The following is an 18,948-nucleotide window of genomic DNA, read 5'->3' on the forward strand; positions in this document are numbered from 1 at the left end:
ATCTTTGCATCTAGCATTAGCTAGATCCCTGAAATGATTTTTTTTACCTTATAAATAAAATTAATGATCAATTAATTCTAATTTTAATATTAAAATTTTAGTAAATTATTCTGAATCGAAAACTTTAAATGGTAATGCACATTTGTAGTAAATAACTTAAATTAGGATTTGGGCGCTTGTTTTTACTAATTAAGATTTCTATTAAGATTCCATATTCACACTCTTATCTAGAGATAATTTATGAATAATAATCTATAATCTTGATTGTTTCCATCTGTCGTGCAGGTCATTACTAAAAACTCCCGGTAACTTTGTCATCTAAACCCATCCGTTGAATGCTCAAGCTATAATGAAGAAAAAGATGCCGCATTCGATAGCCACATGAGAGATCATGCAATATAATGCTTAGTTCATACAAATTTTAATATTTATTGAAAATAAATTAATAATTATTTTTTGCATTGGTCCTTAATTAAGCAACTAATTATTTCAAAATTTCTAACTTACAAGTTTCATCTAATGACCACAAAAATCAATTCGTGATCCGTTGAAGAAAAAATGTTTATACGTTCCTAATTAAATTGTTATTTTTTTAAGTTTCTTAGTGACAAATCATCTGCAGTGACTACAAGGCATAATACTAAGAGTTTAATTCTATCTCAAAAGTAGAGAGGACACTAACGGTAAGATATGGTTCATTGCTGCATTCTACTAGTGACGGTCTAATATGTTCCAAGTAGGTAACACTCTATCAAGCCCTTATCATTCATGATGGAACCTAAATCTGATCATCCAACTGTGGACTGACATATGACACCGGAGGAAATCGAGTTTCATTGGACTTAGATTCATCATCCAAATAAGGAAAGAAGAATCTGCTCTTCACTTGACTTTGGACTCTAGAATCCAAACCTAGAGAAACAAAGACTCTTCATCTATAAAAGAGGCTCAAAATATCTGATATACATCTTGTATTATTTTAAGCATCGGAAGGCCTCCAATCAGATCAACTCCGGCGATCTTCAAGCTCCCATTCTTTTCCCGTGTACAGATTATCTAGCTCAGAATGAATTTTCTTCTCGTATGAATCCACTTGCGATTTCCACCTTTTACATCGAATTTTCGTGGCAAAAATTTATATAAATTATTCTTAGATATTAGAAAAACTTCTTAACAAACAAAATTAATTAATTAAATCTCATGCGATCTTTTAAAACTCTAATGTCCTCTATGGATCTATAACAAATGATTCATGCATGGAGGAAAAGATGGATAACTATTAGATGCTTGTTTCACGAATGGTGAACAGGTTAACAAATAAGAATAAAAAAGGAAAGTTAAGAATAAAAAGCACCTTATAAGTTTGACTAATTATGATACTAGTGATGAAACATCCCTGGCTATGATTTTGTTTCTTCCCTTGAAGCGACAAGAGTAAGAGATCACAGAATCATGCTACATGGAGCCATTGACTACATGGAATAATGGTAGGAAGAGCTTTAAGATTACTTCTAAGAATCTATCTGACAGGTAGAGAGAATCCAAACTCCTAGGATGTGGATTGCTTCGACAATTCTACGAATCATGGAGTTTGTAGTTTCTAAAATTCTAGAAGTCATGGCCTGAGAGGATTTTGGCCTAACTAACATATGACACCTAGTCAAGTCCTTGACATTCATATCACTCAGTTCTTAGAACTCATAAAAGCTTTCCAGGAGACAAGTCAACAAATTAGTTCTAATTCACATTCTTTAAACTTCAACGTCCTAAATGATGCTTTTGAGAACAAATTTTCCTTTCGCAATTTAAAATCCTCAGATCTGCTGTCCGATATGGAGTCCACGTGGACGCATCAGAGAATTCGACCGTTGGAGCGCTGTCGCAAGCCCCAAGGCCCCCAACCTCAAATTTCCCCCGTCTCCCCCAGACTTCACCGAAGGCAAGCAACGTCTCTCTCTCTCTCTCTCTCTCTCTCTCTCTCTCTCCACATCACACGCGCACACACAGTCATGGGGATCCCGGCAGAAGCCCAGCAGGAGGAGAAGGTAGGCGAAAAAAGATATGATCTTTTTGGGAGCTCGTCAATAGATCCTCTTCTCTTATCTCCCTTTCTTGGAGATCTAGGGTTCCTCGTCGTCAATAAGTTAAAAAAGATCCCATCTGTCTTCTTTTAATTGACATGCGAAGAATTTCGAGTTGCTGGATTCGGTCTTCCTATGTTTCTTGGAATGATTGCAAGAAAGATTAAGGCGATTTACGGTTTTTTCGTGCTGAATTCTGACATTTTTTTTGCTTTCTCGTTATTTTCTAGGGTTATTTTAATTTCGAGTGACTTTCTTCTTTAAACGTTCGCATGAAATGCTTAGTAATCTTGGGTTATAATATGGGCTGTAGTTTAAACTTAGCGATCGCAAATTGCCATAGATCTGATTTCAGCTTCGCTTGTTAATGTTAAGAATATTTCATGCTTTGGGGCGGGTGTTCACTTTCGCACAAATTTTAGACCGGATTTGCTTTTTTTTCCTCCTTTGGTCTCATGTCAGAAAGAAAACTAACTCCGTGGTATTTAATTTACTTCTACCTCTGCTGGAAATGTACATGTAATAACCATAACTATCTAGCTTTTCCCAACTATTTGGGGTCCTAATAATGTCGTCTTATATTCTTTCTGGTAGGGTTTTTATGTTATTTTTGAATATATAGCTCTCAATTACCAATTTTGATATGATTTGAGGGCTAACTGTTCTGAATTGTATATAAATTTTCAAAGTCTTCTTCACAGGTGTCCACTGTGGAGAAGCGCTGGACTCTCAGCGAATTTGACATTGGAAAGCCTCTTGGGCGAGGGAAGTTTGGTCATGTATATTTGGCCAGAGAAAAGAAGGTATTGATCATTTGTTCTGAACTATACAATTAGAGTCCTTGACACTCTTCCTTACATTGATGCTTCTTTACTTCCTTCCGAGAAAACAAAAAAGATGTTTCTTTAAAGATTATTTCATCTAATATTATAATGCCTAAATGACATTCCAAAGTCTAAATCGCCATTATTGGCCAGCTTAAACAAGTCACTGGTATTTGATGCATCATTCTCTCTAACTAATATTTCTTAGGTATGTGATGTTTGCAAGACCTCTTACATGTTTTGAATGGGAACAGAGTAATCATGTTGTGGCATTGAAAGTTCTCTTCAAGAGCCAGCTTAAACAGTCTCAAGTTGAGCATCAGTTGCGTCGTGAAGTAGAAATACAGAGTCACCTCCGGCACCCAAATATTTTGCGTTTATATGGTTACTTCTATGATCAGGTACAGAAATTCCAGTGGTGTTGATATATGTATTGTACAATTCTTATGAAAGAGACACTATGTACTAGTTCAATCTTTCTCATTTTTTCCAACTCTATTGCAGACCCGTGTTTATTTGATACTAGAATATGCAGCGAAAGGTGAGCTTTACAAAGAATTGCAGAAATGCAAATACTTCAGTGAAAGGCGAGCTGCAACTGTGAGTATCCATATGCTCTATTTTGTTTATTTTCTCGTGCCTTATACTTGTAAGGATCCGTACGGGGGTGTATTTAGTCTTACATCGGTTATTTGCCGGATAGATCTTGGGTACTTATACTGAATCAAGAAACTCAAATAATAATTTTCAGTTAGACTTTTTTGGGTGCGATCATACCAGCACTAATGCACCGGATCCCGTCAGAACTCCGCAGTTAAGCATGCTTGGGCGAGAGTAGTACTAGGACGGGTGACCCCCTAGGAATATGTGAGGATTCGTACGGATGTGTATTTAGTCCCATATCGGTTATTCGCTAGTAGACCTTGGGTACTTATACAGAATCAAGAAACCCAAATAATAACTTCCGACTAGCTTTTTTGGGTGAGATCTTGAGTTGCTACAAATGGTATCAGAGCGGACCTGGCCCATAATCTATGTGGACTGGGGAACACTGTAGCACGGATCCATTGGGGTTGACCACGGACTGATCATGGTGTTTGTGATTAAATTTGAATGGATTTGAATCCTTAGCTTGACGAGGATGAGGACCTATGCGGGCCCATATCGGTTATTTGTTGGAGAGATCTTGGATACTTATACAGGAATAAGGAACTCAAAAAATACCTTCCAACTAGTCTTTCTAGGTGAGGTCTTGAGTTGTTAGAATACCGCTCTTATTTGATCCAATTTCCCGATTGAATGTTGTGCTTCCTTTAAAGTTCTCCCTGTCTACATGTCCATGTAGGATCATCTACATGTTTGTTCTACTAATCCAGTACTTTCATATGTGGTTCTTGAGTGTGTATGAAGGCTCCAGCTGTAATATAAAATATGTATGTGGCCTTTTATTACCATTTAACATCTATGACTTGCTACAAGTTTGATGCTTTTTACTTTTTGTGATGTTTCAGTACATTGCATCATTGGCACGGGCCTTAATCTACTTGCATGGGAAGCACGTTATTCACAGAGATATCAAACCAGAGAACCTTCTGATTGGTGTCCAGGTACCCATGATTTTATTTTACTTCTCAACATTTACTGGAAAGTTCACATTCTTATGCAGTTGGTTCTTTCAATAGGGTGAGTTGAAAATTGCAGATTTTGGGTGGTCTGTTCACACATTTAATCGCAGGCGGACCATGTGTGGGACATTGGATTACCTTCCACCTGAAATGGGTACACCAACTGTCATTTATTCAGTTTCTCCTTGTATGAATTTTCTCATGAACTTCTACTCAGATCCTTAACTGTTCCTGTCTATACTTTTGTTATAGTGGAAAGTGTAGAACATGATGCTAGCGTGGACATTTGGAGCTTGGGCATCTTATGCTATGAGTTCCTGTATGGAGTTCCACCATTTGAGGCAAAGGAACATTCAGATACATACAGAAGGCAAGCAAGAAAATGAAATTATGTTTTATTCACTAAGAATATCATTTATCGTCACTTCTTTTCTTTGTTTGCAGTGTGTCATTTTACAATGATTAATATAACGTTTTTCCCTTAAAGTAGAAAACAAATAAATGTTAACCAGTATACTGCATGCCTTCTTATTAGCCTAGCATTCAGCTTTTGGATTCAACCAAATATGCTGGATCGAATGTCTGTTTATGCTTATTTTTCGTGCGTTATAGAAAATAAACAACACAAAAAGTAAAATACAAAATGAAACATCAATGTGGAAATGTGTTTATGCCTTCAATTCTAGCAAAGAACTTATATAATGACAACTAAGAAACCAGACGGAACATGTTGCTGACAAGTTCAGTTATAATTCCTCATTTGTTTTCTACAAATTGCTTTAACCTACTTATGGACTTGCCTAAAAATTCTTATTTATTTGTACCTCCTAACAAATATTGTGTGGGTGAGTTAGCTCAAGAGCTATCCATCCCCCTCAAAGGAGAAAAGATGATGTACTCCAAGCCCAAATAGAGTTTCTAGCAATCCTTAAAATCTTTGAATTGCTTCAGAGAAAGAATAATGAAAGTAGAAGGTAGGGATGCTCTTGATGTCTCCTTTACCATCAAGTTGATAAACTTTCACCTGCTCGTTCTTCCTTGGAAGGTTATAGATGGTAAGAATCTTAATGAGCAAAACATTGATTTTCTAAGAGGAACCTGAAATCTCCAGGCAGGACTCTTAAAAGTTGTACATTTCACCAAAAAAAATGTTTCGTGATAGAATACTCAATAACTTGCATTTAAGAAATAATGCTTGAAACCCTTCTTGTTCTTATTTGCCATCCACCTTGCACCCACAATAGCATAAGACATGTCCAAGAAGAATTTGTAACTGTCTGCAACATATTCTAATCTTTTTGGAGGTTTCTGAAAGGAGTAATATGGTCATCACTTCTCCACAGGGCTTACAGGCACCTCCTTTTCTCCTGAGAAGGTTCTCATAGGCAAAAATAGGCTCTCACATTATACATCTCTCGGGTATTCATATATATTATACTGAAGTTGTTGCATATCTCATTAAAAAAATGTCATTGAATCATTTTTTTTTAAAAAAAAAGAAATTGCTTCCTTTTATTTGAAATTCCATGTGAGCTACTTTTCTCTTTTGCCAAGTAAGAAGTCCTTTCTGATTATACTGAAGTGTTTCATTTTTATTTGCCCAGTGGTACTCAGGAAAGTTTAGACTGAATTAACAGGCTATTAATTTCATAGCATTATGTTGCAACGGTCTTGGTGGCTTTTTGACTTTTACACTATTCCCTGTATGTAATTAATTCTTTTGCCCTCCCTGCTTGCTGCATTATTTGAATTCAGGATCATCAAGGTTGATCTGAAGTTTCCCCCAAAGCCAGTGGTTTCTTCTGCTGCAAAAGACCTCATTAGCCAGGTTGGTACCATTTTTTCCTGTTCCTTAGCGTAATCATCAAAAAGATGGAAGTCACTCGATAATAGCTTTCTGTTTGTCATTCAGATGCTTGTCAAAGAGTCCTCGCGACGTCTTCCACTTCACAAGTTGCTTGAGCATCCATGGATAGTCCAGAATGCAGAGCCATCAGGCATCTATAGAGGGTAACAAATGGCAGACAATCCCCCAGTTGTCCGTGGAGTCACGCGAAACACACTACCCAATAACTTTGGAGGAAATTTGTGGATCAAAATTCCTTGATTGTATGTAAATTTAGCTCATTTGTTTCTTCAAGTATTTAGGTTGAGCATCTGAATGATAGGATCATTGTTGACATCCCCGAGTACAAGCCTCTTGTTTGACAAGGTGATATACATTTTGCAGGGGGCTGAGAGTAATAAAGTTAGAACAGTGAGCTAACTTGTACCTTATATGGCAGTGGATTTCTCTGCTTGTATGTTTAGAGACTTGTTTCAGTATATGCATTGCTGCTACTTTTTTCTTTAATGAATTTAAAATGCTTACAAATGCTGGACTTAAAAACAGAAATATTGAAGTCGATGGATAGACATGCAAAACTTAAAATTGCAATGGAGGAAATTCAAAGGCCCCAATTTTTATGTAGCTTATCATTGAAACATCACCACTGTCTCCATTCAATATTTGCTTTTAGCATCAACTCTTGCATTATTTTGAGTTCTTCCTCAATTTGCCAGCGTCCCATTATTGCACCGTTTCTATCTGCTGACCTAATTTCAAAATTCTCACCAACTTCATGCAAGTTTTCCTTATGACCTCAATTCACATCACCACATCCTTTTTCAATCTGACCAGTGTCTGGTGATAATATGCATTCACCTGCTCATAATGATTCGCATATAAAAACAAGTCTCCAATCCTGTAATGCTTTTTTATTCAACTGTCATATACCTGCAACCAGTATGGTCAAAATTTACCAACGAGCACGAGCCTAACAAAATTTGAGTACATGATATGCTCGCGCAGGATGGCATTTGGGTGAGGTTCAGGGGACAGCAGAGTGATCAATGCTCCAAATTTCGCAAGAGATAATTCTTCTTATCTCCTGTGGATGATTTGATCATCCAATCTGCTGCAGTTTGTAGCCCCGCTTATATATGGATTTGTAGATGCTGCTAAATTGCAATGTAGAAGCAATCAAATTACCAAGGCAGGCAAGTTGCTGACAGCTATAAAATGAGGCTTAAGCATTTCGAGCCGCAGGGATTTGGAACAGTATTGTGCTAAAAAAGGAGGACGATTCTAACGGAACATCACGCTGTTGAAGAAAAACCAGACACTAACCCAAGGTAACTTATGATGAATATAAGTCAGTTCAGTTATAACGCAGGTTAGATTCTTGCCCGACAGAAACAATTAGCGGATAGCATGAATATTGTGCAATCTGGTGGATGATGCAATGTCTGAAGAGTTCTTTGGGAACCACCTTAGTTCAGTACTTCCTGAGTAGAATCGTCATAGCTGTTACCTAAAGGTGATGGTTCTGTCACCATTAGGAGACCTGCAATTGTGCTCGGCACGTGAGATTAGGGCTTCCATATTTTACTCTGAAGAGGCATAAGTTTGACTAAAGAATGAGTGGTTGTGTTAGAGGCAAGACAACCTCTGCAAACACATCCAACCAAGCCACCAAGATGGTAGCCCAGTTGAAACGGCGCGTTTGCTTCCAACCAAGTAGTTCCAGATTTGAAACGCGCGGACGTCGATTAAATTGACCGAATGCCTGAACACGGGATCTAAAAGCACGACTGATAGGCTGATAGCTTGAGTGGTGCCAGATGTAACGTACTCACACGAAAAATCAGGTTGGATAATCGAGCCGGCCCACGAGTGGGAAGGATACGAGTAAAATAGGTCGGGGTGCCCAACACACAACTCGGTCTACCTGCATCGAACATTCTTCTAGCGGGATGAGAGCCCAGTGGTCGGGGCTGCTACGCGGGGGTGGGCTTGTCCCTTCCTCCCCCTTCCCCTTTTTTTTCAGCAAAAAAAAAAAAAAAAAAAAAAAACACACATCCAACCATGATGGACACTTTCACTATAGACAGACAACAATGGATGAAGAAGAAAGAATGTTTTAAAAAAAAATAAATGGACGAGGAAGAAAGATAAACCGGAACCCCCACCCACCCTACGTTTCTTCAATAGGTAAAATCAAGCACACAATTATTTTATGAACATAGCTTGCAGCATTAGTAGGAGGTTGTTAGTATCCTATAAGTGGATGGATAGGGGTTCTCTGAACTCAAGCCCTCCATAGATCCATTCATTGTTAAACTGGAATAGTGAAAGCAGTTTCAATTTACCAATTGATAGAAATCTAAAACTTTTTTTTAACTCTAATCCCCTTCATAGCATTAATATCCTTCATACGATCTGAATTATCAGCAGCCATACCACTAAGAAATAGCAACAGGGAGATAAAGAAACAATAAATCATAACAGATGCGCCAATTTGTGTATTAATTTGGCGGATCAAAAAGAAGCCAGAAACAAAAGATATCTCCATTATGCTAAACAAGTATGCTTGCACCAAATGTTTTAAGCTGCAATTTCGGTGGCCCTACGAAGAACAATTCATCTGCCACCGCAGCAGACAATTGGAAGGATGAAACTGCACAAAAAAGACCGCAAAAACTCTCAGTTACCTTGTGGCCTGATAGTGAGGGAGAGAATGTGTGATTCAAAATTCCATATACGTGAACCACCAGCATATCATATAAGCTTAGTTAGAATATAAACTAAAATTCGATCATGCTTTTGGACCTTATTGGGAATATTTACCTCAGTAATTGCCGGCACTCAGCTATAACGCATCACATTTCAGCTCTTATTTCCATGTTTTTAGATCAGAGCCCACCTCATGGCAACCATCATCCAGGCTCTTCTGCTCATCCAATAACTGAGTTGGCTGCTGCTCCACCTTTTTAGCTTCTTCGATGTCTTTGGCACTCAAAAAGCTTGGTTGGTTGGTAGAAGACAGAAGCCTTGCCCACATTCTGTCAGTTATCACAACCTTGTTTGTTTTGGTCAGCCTCTGCAGAGGGCAGAAAATTTCGAGTCATGAATGAAGTGAAAACTAACATCAATAAATTCAGCAATTTAAAATTTTAGCATATTCCCACTATCCAATGATATTTCTTTTAGTAGAGAAGTAATTGTAATGCCAAATTCAGAAAAGAAAGAAAGCCATTCTTAATTGAGAAAGCTAAAAAAGCATGTCAATTAGAAAAGAAAGAACCTATAGAACGTCACCAAAGAGATGTCCGACAAATATGAATTCTTCCCACTCCTTAATTTGATTACTTGACCACCAAAAATATAATAATATATCTGAAAGCAGATCCGGGTCGGACACTACAATAATCTCTATTATAGGGAACCCACATATTTATCGGGCCCCTATTGGGAAAAATAAGGTTACTAGCCTCTGCTCTACAAAGAGAGTTTCATAATTCCCATTAAAATACATCTAAAATACATCTTCTGGTGTCAGACACTGGTACAGTGTTGGAATCTCCAAACTCCAATAGGTATATTTGGATATGATGTGATCACATACATACCTACAATTCTAGTCAGATTTCAAAGAATGCCATGGTTTCATTTAGTGAACTGAACCTTCACAGCAATGGCTGTAAAATTAGTTTTGCATCTACTACTGACAACTGAAAAGAGAAGGCCGATACTTACATGAAATGGTATGTAAGTATGTCTGCCATTAACTAGCCCCACTGTGAAACCTGTATATCCAGCCATTGCACCATGAACAGCACATTGTGCCAAAAGCGTGCAGGCGACATTGTCAGATGCATTGCTTGGAATTGCACGAATCATGTATGTTGGATCTGCAACATAAATGAGAATAGGTTAGATTTAATAATTCATAAAGAACTAAATAAGGGAGGATCCATGTCTATCCACATACCTATATATTTAAGATTTATCGCCATCTTTTGTTTTCTTGTGAAGTGATCCTACATGAAAGAAAAGGGTGGAACAATGAATATATGAAAAAGCTATGGACTTGACTATTCACATGGAAAACTCTTTTTTCTGTACAAGTCCAGTTGATACCTGATATACAGCAATAGAAACAGGCAGCAATAACTTCTATGATTGATGTAATTAACTCTAATTAAATTACTTTATAACATAAATTGAGAAAATGGAAATGATCGGTCAAATTATTCACACCATTTGGGCATGAATTGCCACCATGTGAAAAGTCACTCCCGAGTTCATAAAGAGGTAATGACTTCTTGCATTGAATTAACAGAAACTTGCAAGCATATCCAGATTGAACTAGCAGAACAAGAGAAATACTTTTTCACATTTGTGAATATTTTGAATCATACCTTTATCTTCTGAGATAGCCATAGCCCAACATCATGAAGCAGCTTGTTTCCAGAAGCATCTGCATGGTGAAAGGACTGCGGACTTTCAGCGATAAGATCTTGTCCTGCCCCCTCAGCAACAACAATAACCATGTGCCCATTCTCTTTAAGCCGTTTTTCTATATATTCAAAAAGTCCACCTTTTCCCTCTAGATAGAAGGGTGATTCTGGAATTAAGCAACAATCCTAAGGGGAATGATAACAAAAGGAGATCAGAAGAAACAGAACCTTTAGATTCTGAGACAATGATTAAAAGAATCAGCATTCTAAACAGTAATTCAAGATCCTAAAATCCCACACACCTGGATGCACATTATAAAACCAAGAACTTATTAAGCTAACCCAGAGAAAAAAGAAATTACACTCACCACATCTCGGCTTGCAAGGGTAGCATACATTGCGATGAACCCTGCATGTTTAGATCATGTTAGACATGAGGTAGGGCTTCACATAATAACAGATATGCAAAAATCTTATAGGAGTCTTAAGATTACATATAGTATATTGTTCAAAAATAAATCCTGTAAGCCTACAGCAATAGGAGTGATAAGGTTACATATAATATATTGTTCAATCAACTGCATGCTGACTTTTTGCATACATAAACTAGGCATTGACTGGAAATGAGAAGCTGAAATGTCCATCGGATATGGACATCAATAAGCAGGATAGCATGTTCATGCAGCAAATCTGTAATTATAACTTCAGCTTGTCACTCTAAACAAGGAGCTGAGTTGCTTGTTTATAGATAAGAATACATAACAACAGCTTTCATCATACAAGGAGCTGACCCATGATATATTTCAATTAGATGTTACCGTTCCTACCAGTACCAAGAACTTACCACTATAGCGACCCATTAGCTTCACAAGGCCTATACCATTCTCAATGCTTTCAGCTTCTACATGTGCTGCATTAATGGCACGCTGAGCCTCTTCAACAGCAGTATCAAAACCAAAGGACTTGTCGATAACCTGATTCAAAAGGAGGTGACCAATAGGGTATTCAGATGTTATCAATTTTCCAATTACATGATTTCCATGTATGTGATAAGTGGGACTATGTATAGGATCAAGAAGTACCGCAATGTCATTATCTATTGTCTTAGGAATTCCAACAACAGCAACTTTGAGGCCACGTCTTTGAATTTCCTGTTAGTCATAATTCAATAGGAATTTATAGAACAGTTAGTAGTCGGTCATTTTTATGGGACTTCAGCACATTGGTAGTATCATTTGCATTGAATCTAAGAGTTTCATAGTGGTGAAATAAACGTGTACTACTAGAAAACCATCGTTGTTCTCTATATATGTGGTCAATTACAAACCAATTGTATCTTTTCCAGTATCATTAGAGAGATAGGAAACTCTGGAAGAAAAAGGGAGAGGTGAGTGATCAAATGTGATAGCAGAAGGAAAAAAAAAAAAGAGAAGTACAAGAAAATTTAGTATCCCTATATTTTCAATTATCATGGACTAAAGTATAGATTTCATTTAAAACTCAAGGTCCTAGAGAGAAACAAGGTAATGCTCGCTTGCTCTGGGAAATAGCAATAGAATATCATGCCTAATAATCAAGATATCTTTGCTTCTTAATTTATAATTACCTCAAAAATAACAGAAGCTCCTCTTTGGGTTCCATCTCCTCCTATAATATAGACCTGGAAAAATTAATATTCAAATTTAACAGTAGTAAATATAGTAGCAAGAAAATAAAAATTAAGTTATTTTTGTAAAGTATTCCTACCTACCTGATTAATCCCGCGATCCGCAATATTGTCAACTATCTTCATAGTATCATGACCCCCTCGTGATGTGCCAAGTATGGTTCCCCCTCGCTTGTGGATATCATTGACAAACTTTGGTGTCAAAGGGATGGTATTGCGGGCATAGAAACCCCTGTACCCACCCTACAGATTATACTAACAAATAAGTAGTTGCAGCCATAATATGAATACAAATGGACTAGATATGTAGCCTATTATGGAAAACTCAAGTTGTAAATCTTTGGCTGCCAGGTGAAACAAAGTCTGCTCTATCATCTGGAAGCACCACATGTATAAACTACCCGATGTCAGAAACATGAGAATAATTGTTGTTTTGTTCTGACTTCAACATCCCATATCACTTTTTAACACTACCAGTTAATATAAAATCACAAGAGTGGCACTGCAGCATTAGATCATTATCCACATCGACTTTGTGTAAGCCTTGATCTGAGACTGCAAAACTCAAAATGGCAACATGACCGAGGACCCTCCTCAATGTATTATCATTGAACCCAACATATTAGGCAGTGTAAATTATGCCAATTTGATAAACTTCGTAGCTTAAGTAACAATATGCCAACTCCCATGAGGACAAGGATATATTGAAGGCAATGATGCCAAGCTGTGCCAACAAGGATTTGTTGATTGAAGGCAATGATGCCTAGCTGTGCTAACAATTATTTATTTCTTGAAGGCATTGACGTCTAGCTGTGCTAACAAAAATCCTAGATCTATATCAGGCTGATAATATAATCATTTCAGATATATTATAACATCAACAGAGAATGGCAGTGACAGATTTAGTCAGTATAAGTAATTATACATCAACTTAAGTTCATCAATTCAGAGTTCATGACCAACATTTCATTCTGATAACGGTCCTTGGTGGTAAACACTTTGGTGGAACAATCAAGTGGCTGCATGCTGGCTAAGTAAGAATTCAAATGTTCCTAAAGGAGTTACGAACTTTGCTATTTTTTTGAAAAAAAATGTGACATTTATGTAATACTCTCTCTTTTCATGTTTATATATCAATATATCTAATTACATGGGTTGTTCATGGCTGTAGACCCACCCTAGAGTTTAGAAATATTTACCAAGAGATAATGCTCTCTAATAAACAATGATCTCCAACGGCAACATTGATATGACCATCATAACTGTCAAACAAAGTGCTAGGCAAGAAGATGCTTCCCTGAAGCCACCAAATGGGAATCTAGAAAGGATGCCTGTGGAAGACACTAATCGGGAAAAGGAAAGGCACTTGAACACCTCAGTTAGGGTTGGACCACAAGACAAATAGGTCATCTGTCTCGCTGATTAACTCCTAACCCATCTCTAGTTAGATCTACATAACATTGAATCGGAAAGGGACCTATATACACAGTTAAATAATTTTAGGGGTTGCCATGCGAAGTAAATTTTATGTTTATATAGATTGATACTCTTCAAATACAGTCCTTAGGATCAAGGTCCGCCGTACCGGTATCGGTCGGCGTACCAATGGCGGCCCAGACTGGTACGTACCGGTACGACAGTCGTAGCGGCCGGTTTTTCAATGAAAAGCAACCGATAACGGATCCCACGCTGATCTGGTATCGGTCCCTGCCCGAACTGGTTCGTACCGGCCCGTACCGGCCGGTATGGGCCGGTACGGCCGGTACGGCATACCCTGCTTAGGATGTATATGCAAAACTTCAAACTTGCATTTTCAATAACCAACAATTTGCATCTAGGTCATCTGTATAATATGTTTGGATGGAGAAAAAAAATCTAATAAAGCATGTGTTAAATTCAGACAAACCGCTCCACCCATGCTAATGAGTGGCAACGCCTCCTCTACAAGTGGAGATATATTTTAGGCAGATTACAAGTAAAGATATATTTTATATGAAGACGAAAGGTTTGCACACCCAAGCAGTCTAAGTTAAATTGGCTTACTCAACCTTCAAATTAACTTCCATGGTACATAAAAATATCTAGACCAAAGATTAAGGTTTTTCTCTTTCCAGGGCCAATCCGACATGCATATGTAAAGGTTAATGACCCAGACAATGAACTTCTTAACCAACAAATCTGGAAATACATCATATATGAATTATCCTTGCATATGGTGCTTCATGTCCTGGAATATGTAATTTAGGACCTAACAAGGAGACTACCATAGATGACTGAAATGCCACAGCACCTCATAAATGGACATCATAAGCATAATCATGAGAGTTTGGAAGTGCAAACAAGCCATACATACTTGAAAATAATCTAATAATATGTGATGAATTTGTTTGAGGTTACATAATTGATTACTATACTGACACATTCATCTGTATGCATATTTATTAATTAGACGATATATATGCACCCATGTTATATATCTAGGCAGTTGACTAGAGTGTAGGTGTGCCTAGGCGGGCAAGAAAATGACTAAGCAGATCCCCAGAAACATAGGCAAACACCTCAGAATTGTCTAGGTCTGCCTAGACAGCTAAATTATTTCAAGCACCTAGGCAGACTGCCTGTATGGTTGCTAGAAGTTCCCTGAGGAGCATTAACAGAAACTCTAAGCAACTAGAAAACATAGGCAAATAGATTCAAAAGAAAGAGCAGAAATTAGAAAGACTAAAAAGAAAAGGTTCAAGCTAACATAATAAATTAGATAAGGGAGTCCAACACTCAGTAGCTATATCCTCACCTCTATCCCAAGGACTCTGTTGACACCATACATGTCAGACAAACCGCATACTATCTCTCTGATTACTGTGTTAAGCCCAGGGCAAAGGCCTCCACAAGTTACAATGCATGCAAGCACATCATCTGACTCAAAGTACACCTGGTTAAAATTCGAAAAGCCCCATCAGTTAAAATCGTGCATGCATTTCACCACTAATTACTACAAAAAAAATGTGCATTGAAACCAACCTTCTGGCGTGGCCCAGCACGTCGAAAATGGAGCCCTCTTGGACTGTCTTTCTGAACCACAATCTATGAGGCAACAGATGATAAAATAAAATACATTAATTATAGAACCTAATCATGTTAATACAAGTTTGGTATAATACTGTGTACGTGTAAACAATAAACTTCTATAACACCTTGCATATCATCATGACTTAAGCAAGCAAAATAAGATGTTAGAACACATATTATCATGCCAAATTAACTCATATGGAAAGCACAAAGAATTTACCTTTTGGGGAACAGTATCATCCACATCAACAAAATACTGCCTGGCAATAAAAAATATTTTACCCGTTATTATTGACAAGTATGTGGAAGAAAATGTGATCAGCAGCTCACAGAATATTATGGGGGGAAGAAAAATCTAACTAAAACAGAGGATATACGAGCGTACTTGACAACTGAATAAGCTGGATTGTCTTGCAGCGGATTTGGATAGGTCTGCCACAAAAATTAGTCAAGAATTTCCTTTTTTTTCAAGAGATAGATCATAAAAATCAACAAACACAGATACTAATTGTTCAGCTTAAATTTAACTACAACAACTTTAAAGAAAAGGGGAAAGAAAAGGAGTTATGTTTCATGCAGTGAGCATACTAGTACTGGGTACATGCATAAAGTTAACCTCCTTCCAAGCCTGCCTGCATAGTTCCAACTAACTTGGCAAAACAATTAATTGACATAAAATGTAAAGGAAATATCTGAATTAATTTCTATCCAGAGCTACTTTCTGGCCATATTCAATCAATTCATTGGAGGAGATAGAATTAATATTATGAGTTGAAAGGATGTCCAATTAAGATGCCTGACACCATGCCCAAGTCCAACTCGAAGGGATTCCCTCGGAGTTACTTTGCTACTTCAGATGCAATTAATCACGAGTAAGGTGCACATTCTGGTTTGTTATATGGTAGGGCAATTGCAATGGTTCTCTTTTTTCTTCAAATCTAAAAGGACAGAGGTGATTAAATGCCCAAATATGTACCCTTTCTCCTCTCTTATTTTCATGATTTGTATTCGGTGTATATATTTATATATTGTATTCGGATAGTCAAAAACATCCAAATTACTTGCAAGAAACATACACTCCTTTGTTCTGTGTCCTCCCTTGAAGATCTTATACATACTGCTTGCATGTCCTCTGATATCCAAGATAGATCACATGATATGCCGGCACTGGTTCCAACCTGCTTTATTACTTTCATGGCTTCAGAAATTGTCGAGGCCATGCCGATTTAGCATATCGCCTTTGGTTACAGTTGTAAAGTAATGCCTCCTATTGCATGAGATTCAGCATCACATCCTAAATTTGAGTCAGAACAAGGATCTCCTGTAAAATGACTACCTAGACCTAGTGGGAACTAAATCAGAAGCTGTTATATGGGACGAGCTAAGCTGACGAACTAGATTCCAAGCCCTCTCCTGGAAAGGAGGAACCTAAACCACGGCAAGCACCATACAAGATGTCTTTGAGAAAAATATCAAACTTAAGCATCTGTCGTAACGCAACTTATCAATTAAACTAACCTATAAAACATCAAGATCAATTCTCGGAGGACCCCTTCCAGTTTTCACAACACTGTCTAAACCCAACAAATATCCCTCATACACTCTAGCCAAAAAATATTAAATTCATACACCTGCTCATAAACCTATATTCCCCTCAAAAGTAAACTTACCACAACAAACCCTAACTTGACATCAAGAAAAGCCGTAAAAAAGAAAAAACAAAGAGATCTAAAACAATGTTCCCGCGCAATTCCATGACAGTTTGATCTCAGATTCGCGTGGCTTGTATTTATACTAGTTAGAGAGAGAGAGAGAGAGCTCAAGCAATCAACCAAGAAATGAAACACCAACTTGAGATCTCAAACCAGAGCAAGAAAGAACATAAATCAAAAGCGACACTCACGGGCAAATCAGGGAGATAATCCGTGAAGTGAGGAACATCTTCAAGAATATAACCCATATCGCCTTCGACGATCTTGAGATCAGATTTCTTCACGAGCAGCCCCATCCTGCTGGGAGATCTGACCTTCCGACGGTCTCCAAATGGCGGCGAGTCTTCGACGCAGGTGAGAGAATTCTGCAAAAATTGAAGATCGCTCACGCTTCGTCAAATCCAAGTCGGAATGTATCGGGGGATTATAAAAGGGAGGAGCAAGGGGGGTTGAATTGCTTTTCAAAAGAAGACAAAAAAATAAAAAGAACTTGTGGGCGGTGGCGGACAGGGGGAACCCATCCGGTGTCACGCGGAAACTGAAACAAAACCACGGAAAATGCAATTTTCCACGACGGGTTCGGGTTGTATCTTCCGCAGGAAAGAATGATTGATCTTCTTTCGCGACATGGACCGTTGGATGGCACTCCGAACAGCTCCCAAAGCAATCCCGACTCCGTCAGTCGCGGTCTGCACATATCTCGAAGTGGCCATTTTAAAATCCAACGGTCGACGCACGGGAAGGAGGGTGAATCATTCTTTCGCCCGAAAGATACAACCCCTGTCCGGTTTTCCGTATATATATATATATATATATATATATATATATATATATATATATATATATATATATAAAGTTATCAACCAGGTGGCCGCGCTCGCTGGTTTATCAACCAGATGGGGCTGCCAAACTTGAATTGAAGCAGGTGGTCGTCGGATTGGGCAAGCCTTAGGCTTCGCAAACCTGACCCCACTTAAATGTGGGCTAAGCCCTAAATAACCATTTCTGAACTTGTGAGCCTAGCTAGCCCAACTCCGATGAACATTGACTCAGGCACATTTGTTTCTGCTAACAACTGCACGTAGAACTTTGTTTTCTGGATATATAAATATGACTATCTATGTGAAAGCTTAATTTGCCCGAAATATGACTAAGAGAAGATATCGGATGAGTAGCATAGAAATAGAATCGTTTTGCATCCCAATCATGCCCATCCAGCCAAAGCTTAAGGAATTTCTATTTTGAGAGAGAGAGAGAGAGAGAGAGTAATTCCCATGAAAACCAAACGAATAACAAGGTTGGTGTTCGGGGGTGTCCATTTCATACATATAAAATGTTCTTCTGCCTTGTGCGTCTAAAACTCTCGGGAATTAGCGTGCTTGATGGGATAGCCCTTGGTTGGAAATTTACGAGGAATAAAAGTTATTCAACTTTCTTTCTTTCTTTCTTTCTTTCTTTCTTTCTTTTTTTCTTTTTTTTTTTTGTGAAACAATGGTCCATACAAATTTAATAATAGATACATCCAAAAATACTAGAAAATAAAAAATTTCGAAGCACTTTAAGCAACCCTTTTCTAACTCACCTATTCAACATTTTCAACTAAAATTTCATTTGAGTATTTGGATTGAACCACTTTTTGAAAATAAAAAATAGTTATTTATGAAAATTTGATATATTGATATTTTTTTC

General features: G+C 37.7%; 2 protein-coding genes and 1 pseudogene across 3 annotated transcripts; 2 read left to right on the forward strand and 1 right to left on the reverse strand.

Moving 5' to 3' along the window:
• Positions 1 to 1,909: 1,909 nt before the first annotated feature.
• LOC103711208 (serine/threonine-protein kinase Aurora-1) lies at positions 1,910 to 6,904 on the forward strand. 2 transcript variants are annotated; one of them, XM_008797270.4, is made up of 9 exons: positions 1,910 to 2,045; positions 2,783 to 2,884; positions 3,160 to 3,306; positions 3,410 to 3,505; positions 4,417 to 4,512; positions 4,588 to 4,684; positions 4,783 to 4,900; positions 6,286 to 6,358; positions 6,443 to 6,904. In XM_008797270.4, exons 1-9 carry the CDS (start codon positions 2,010 to 2,012, stop codon positions 6,542 to 6,544), a joined length of 867 nt encoding a protein of 288 aa, XP_008795492.1. In that variant the 5' UTR covers positions 1,910 to 2,009; the 3' UTR covers positions 6,545 to 6,904. The 2 variants fall into 2 exon arrangements, with proteins under 2 accessions (XP_008795492.1, XP_017699295.1); XM_017843806.3 differs by having other exon boundaries at positions 1,918 to 2,045; positions 2,771 to 2,884.
• LOC113463005 lies at positions 3,669 to 3,789 on the forward strand (annotated as a pseudogene).
• A 1,820-nt stretch (positions 6,905 to 8,724) lies between the features above and the next one.
• LOC103711210 (ATP-dependent 6-phosphofructokinase 3) lies at positions 8,725 to 17,766 on the reverse strand. The gene is made up of 15 exons (XM_039131668.1): positions 17,451 to 17,766; positions 15,933 to 15,979; positions 15,768 to 15,807; positions 15,500 to 15,562; positions 15,273 to 15,410; positions 12,563 to 12,721; positions 12,419 to 12,472; positions 11,895 to 11,963; positions 11,657 to 11,786; positions 11,181 to 11,221; positions 10,774 to 10,998; positions 10,344 to 10,392; positions 10,109 to 10,263; positions 9,200 to 9,452; positions 8,725 to 9,029 (listed from the first exon to the last, which is right to left on the reverse strand). Exons 1-14 carry the CDS (start codon positions 17,553 to 17,555, stop codon positions 9,246 to 9,248), a joined length of 1,482 nt encoding a protein of 493 aa, XP_038987596.1. The 5' UTR covers positions 17,556 to 17,766; the 3' UTR covers positions 8,725 to 9,029; positions 9,200 to 9,245.
• Positions 17,767 to 18,948: the final 1,182 nt, after the last annotated feature.

This window comes from Phoenix dactylifera, chromosome 11, assembly GCF_009389715.1.
Source record: "Phoenix dactylifera cultivar Barhee BC4 chromosome 11, palm_55x_up_171113_PBpolish2nd_filt_p, whole genome shotgun sequence".
Taxonomy (NCBI): Eukaryota; Viridiplantae; Streptophyta; class Magnoliopsida; order Arecales; family Arecaceae; genus Phoenix; species Phoenix dactylifera.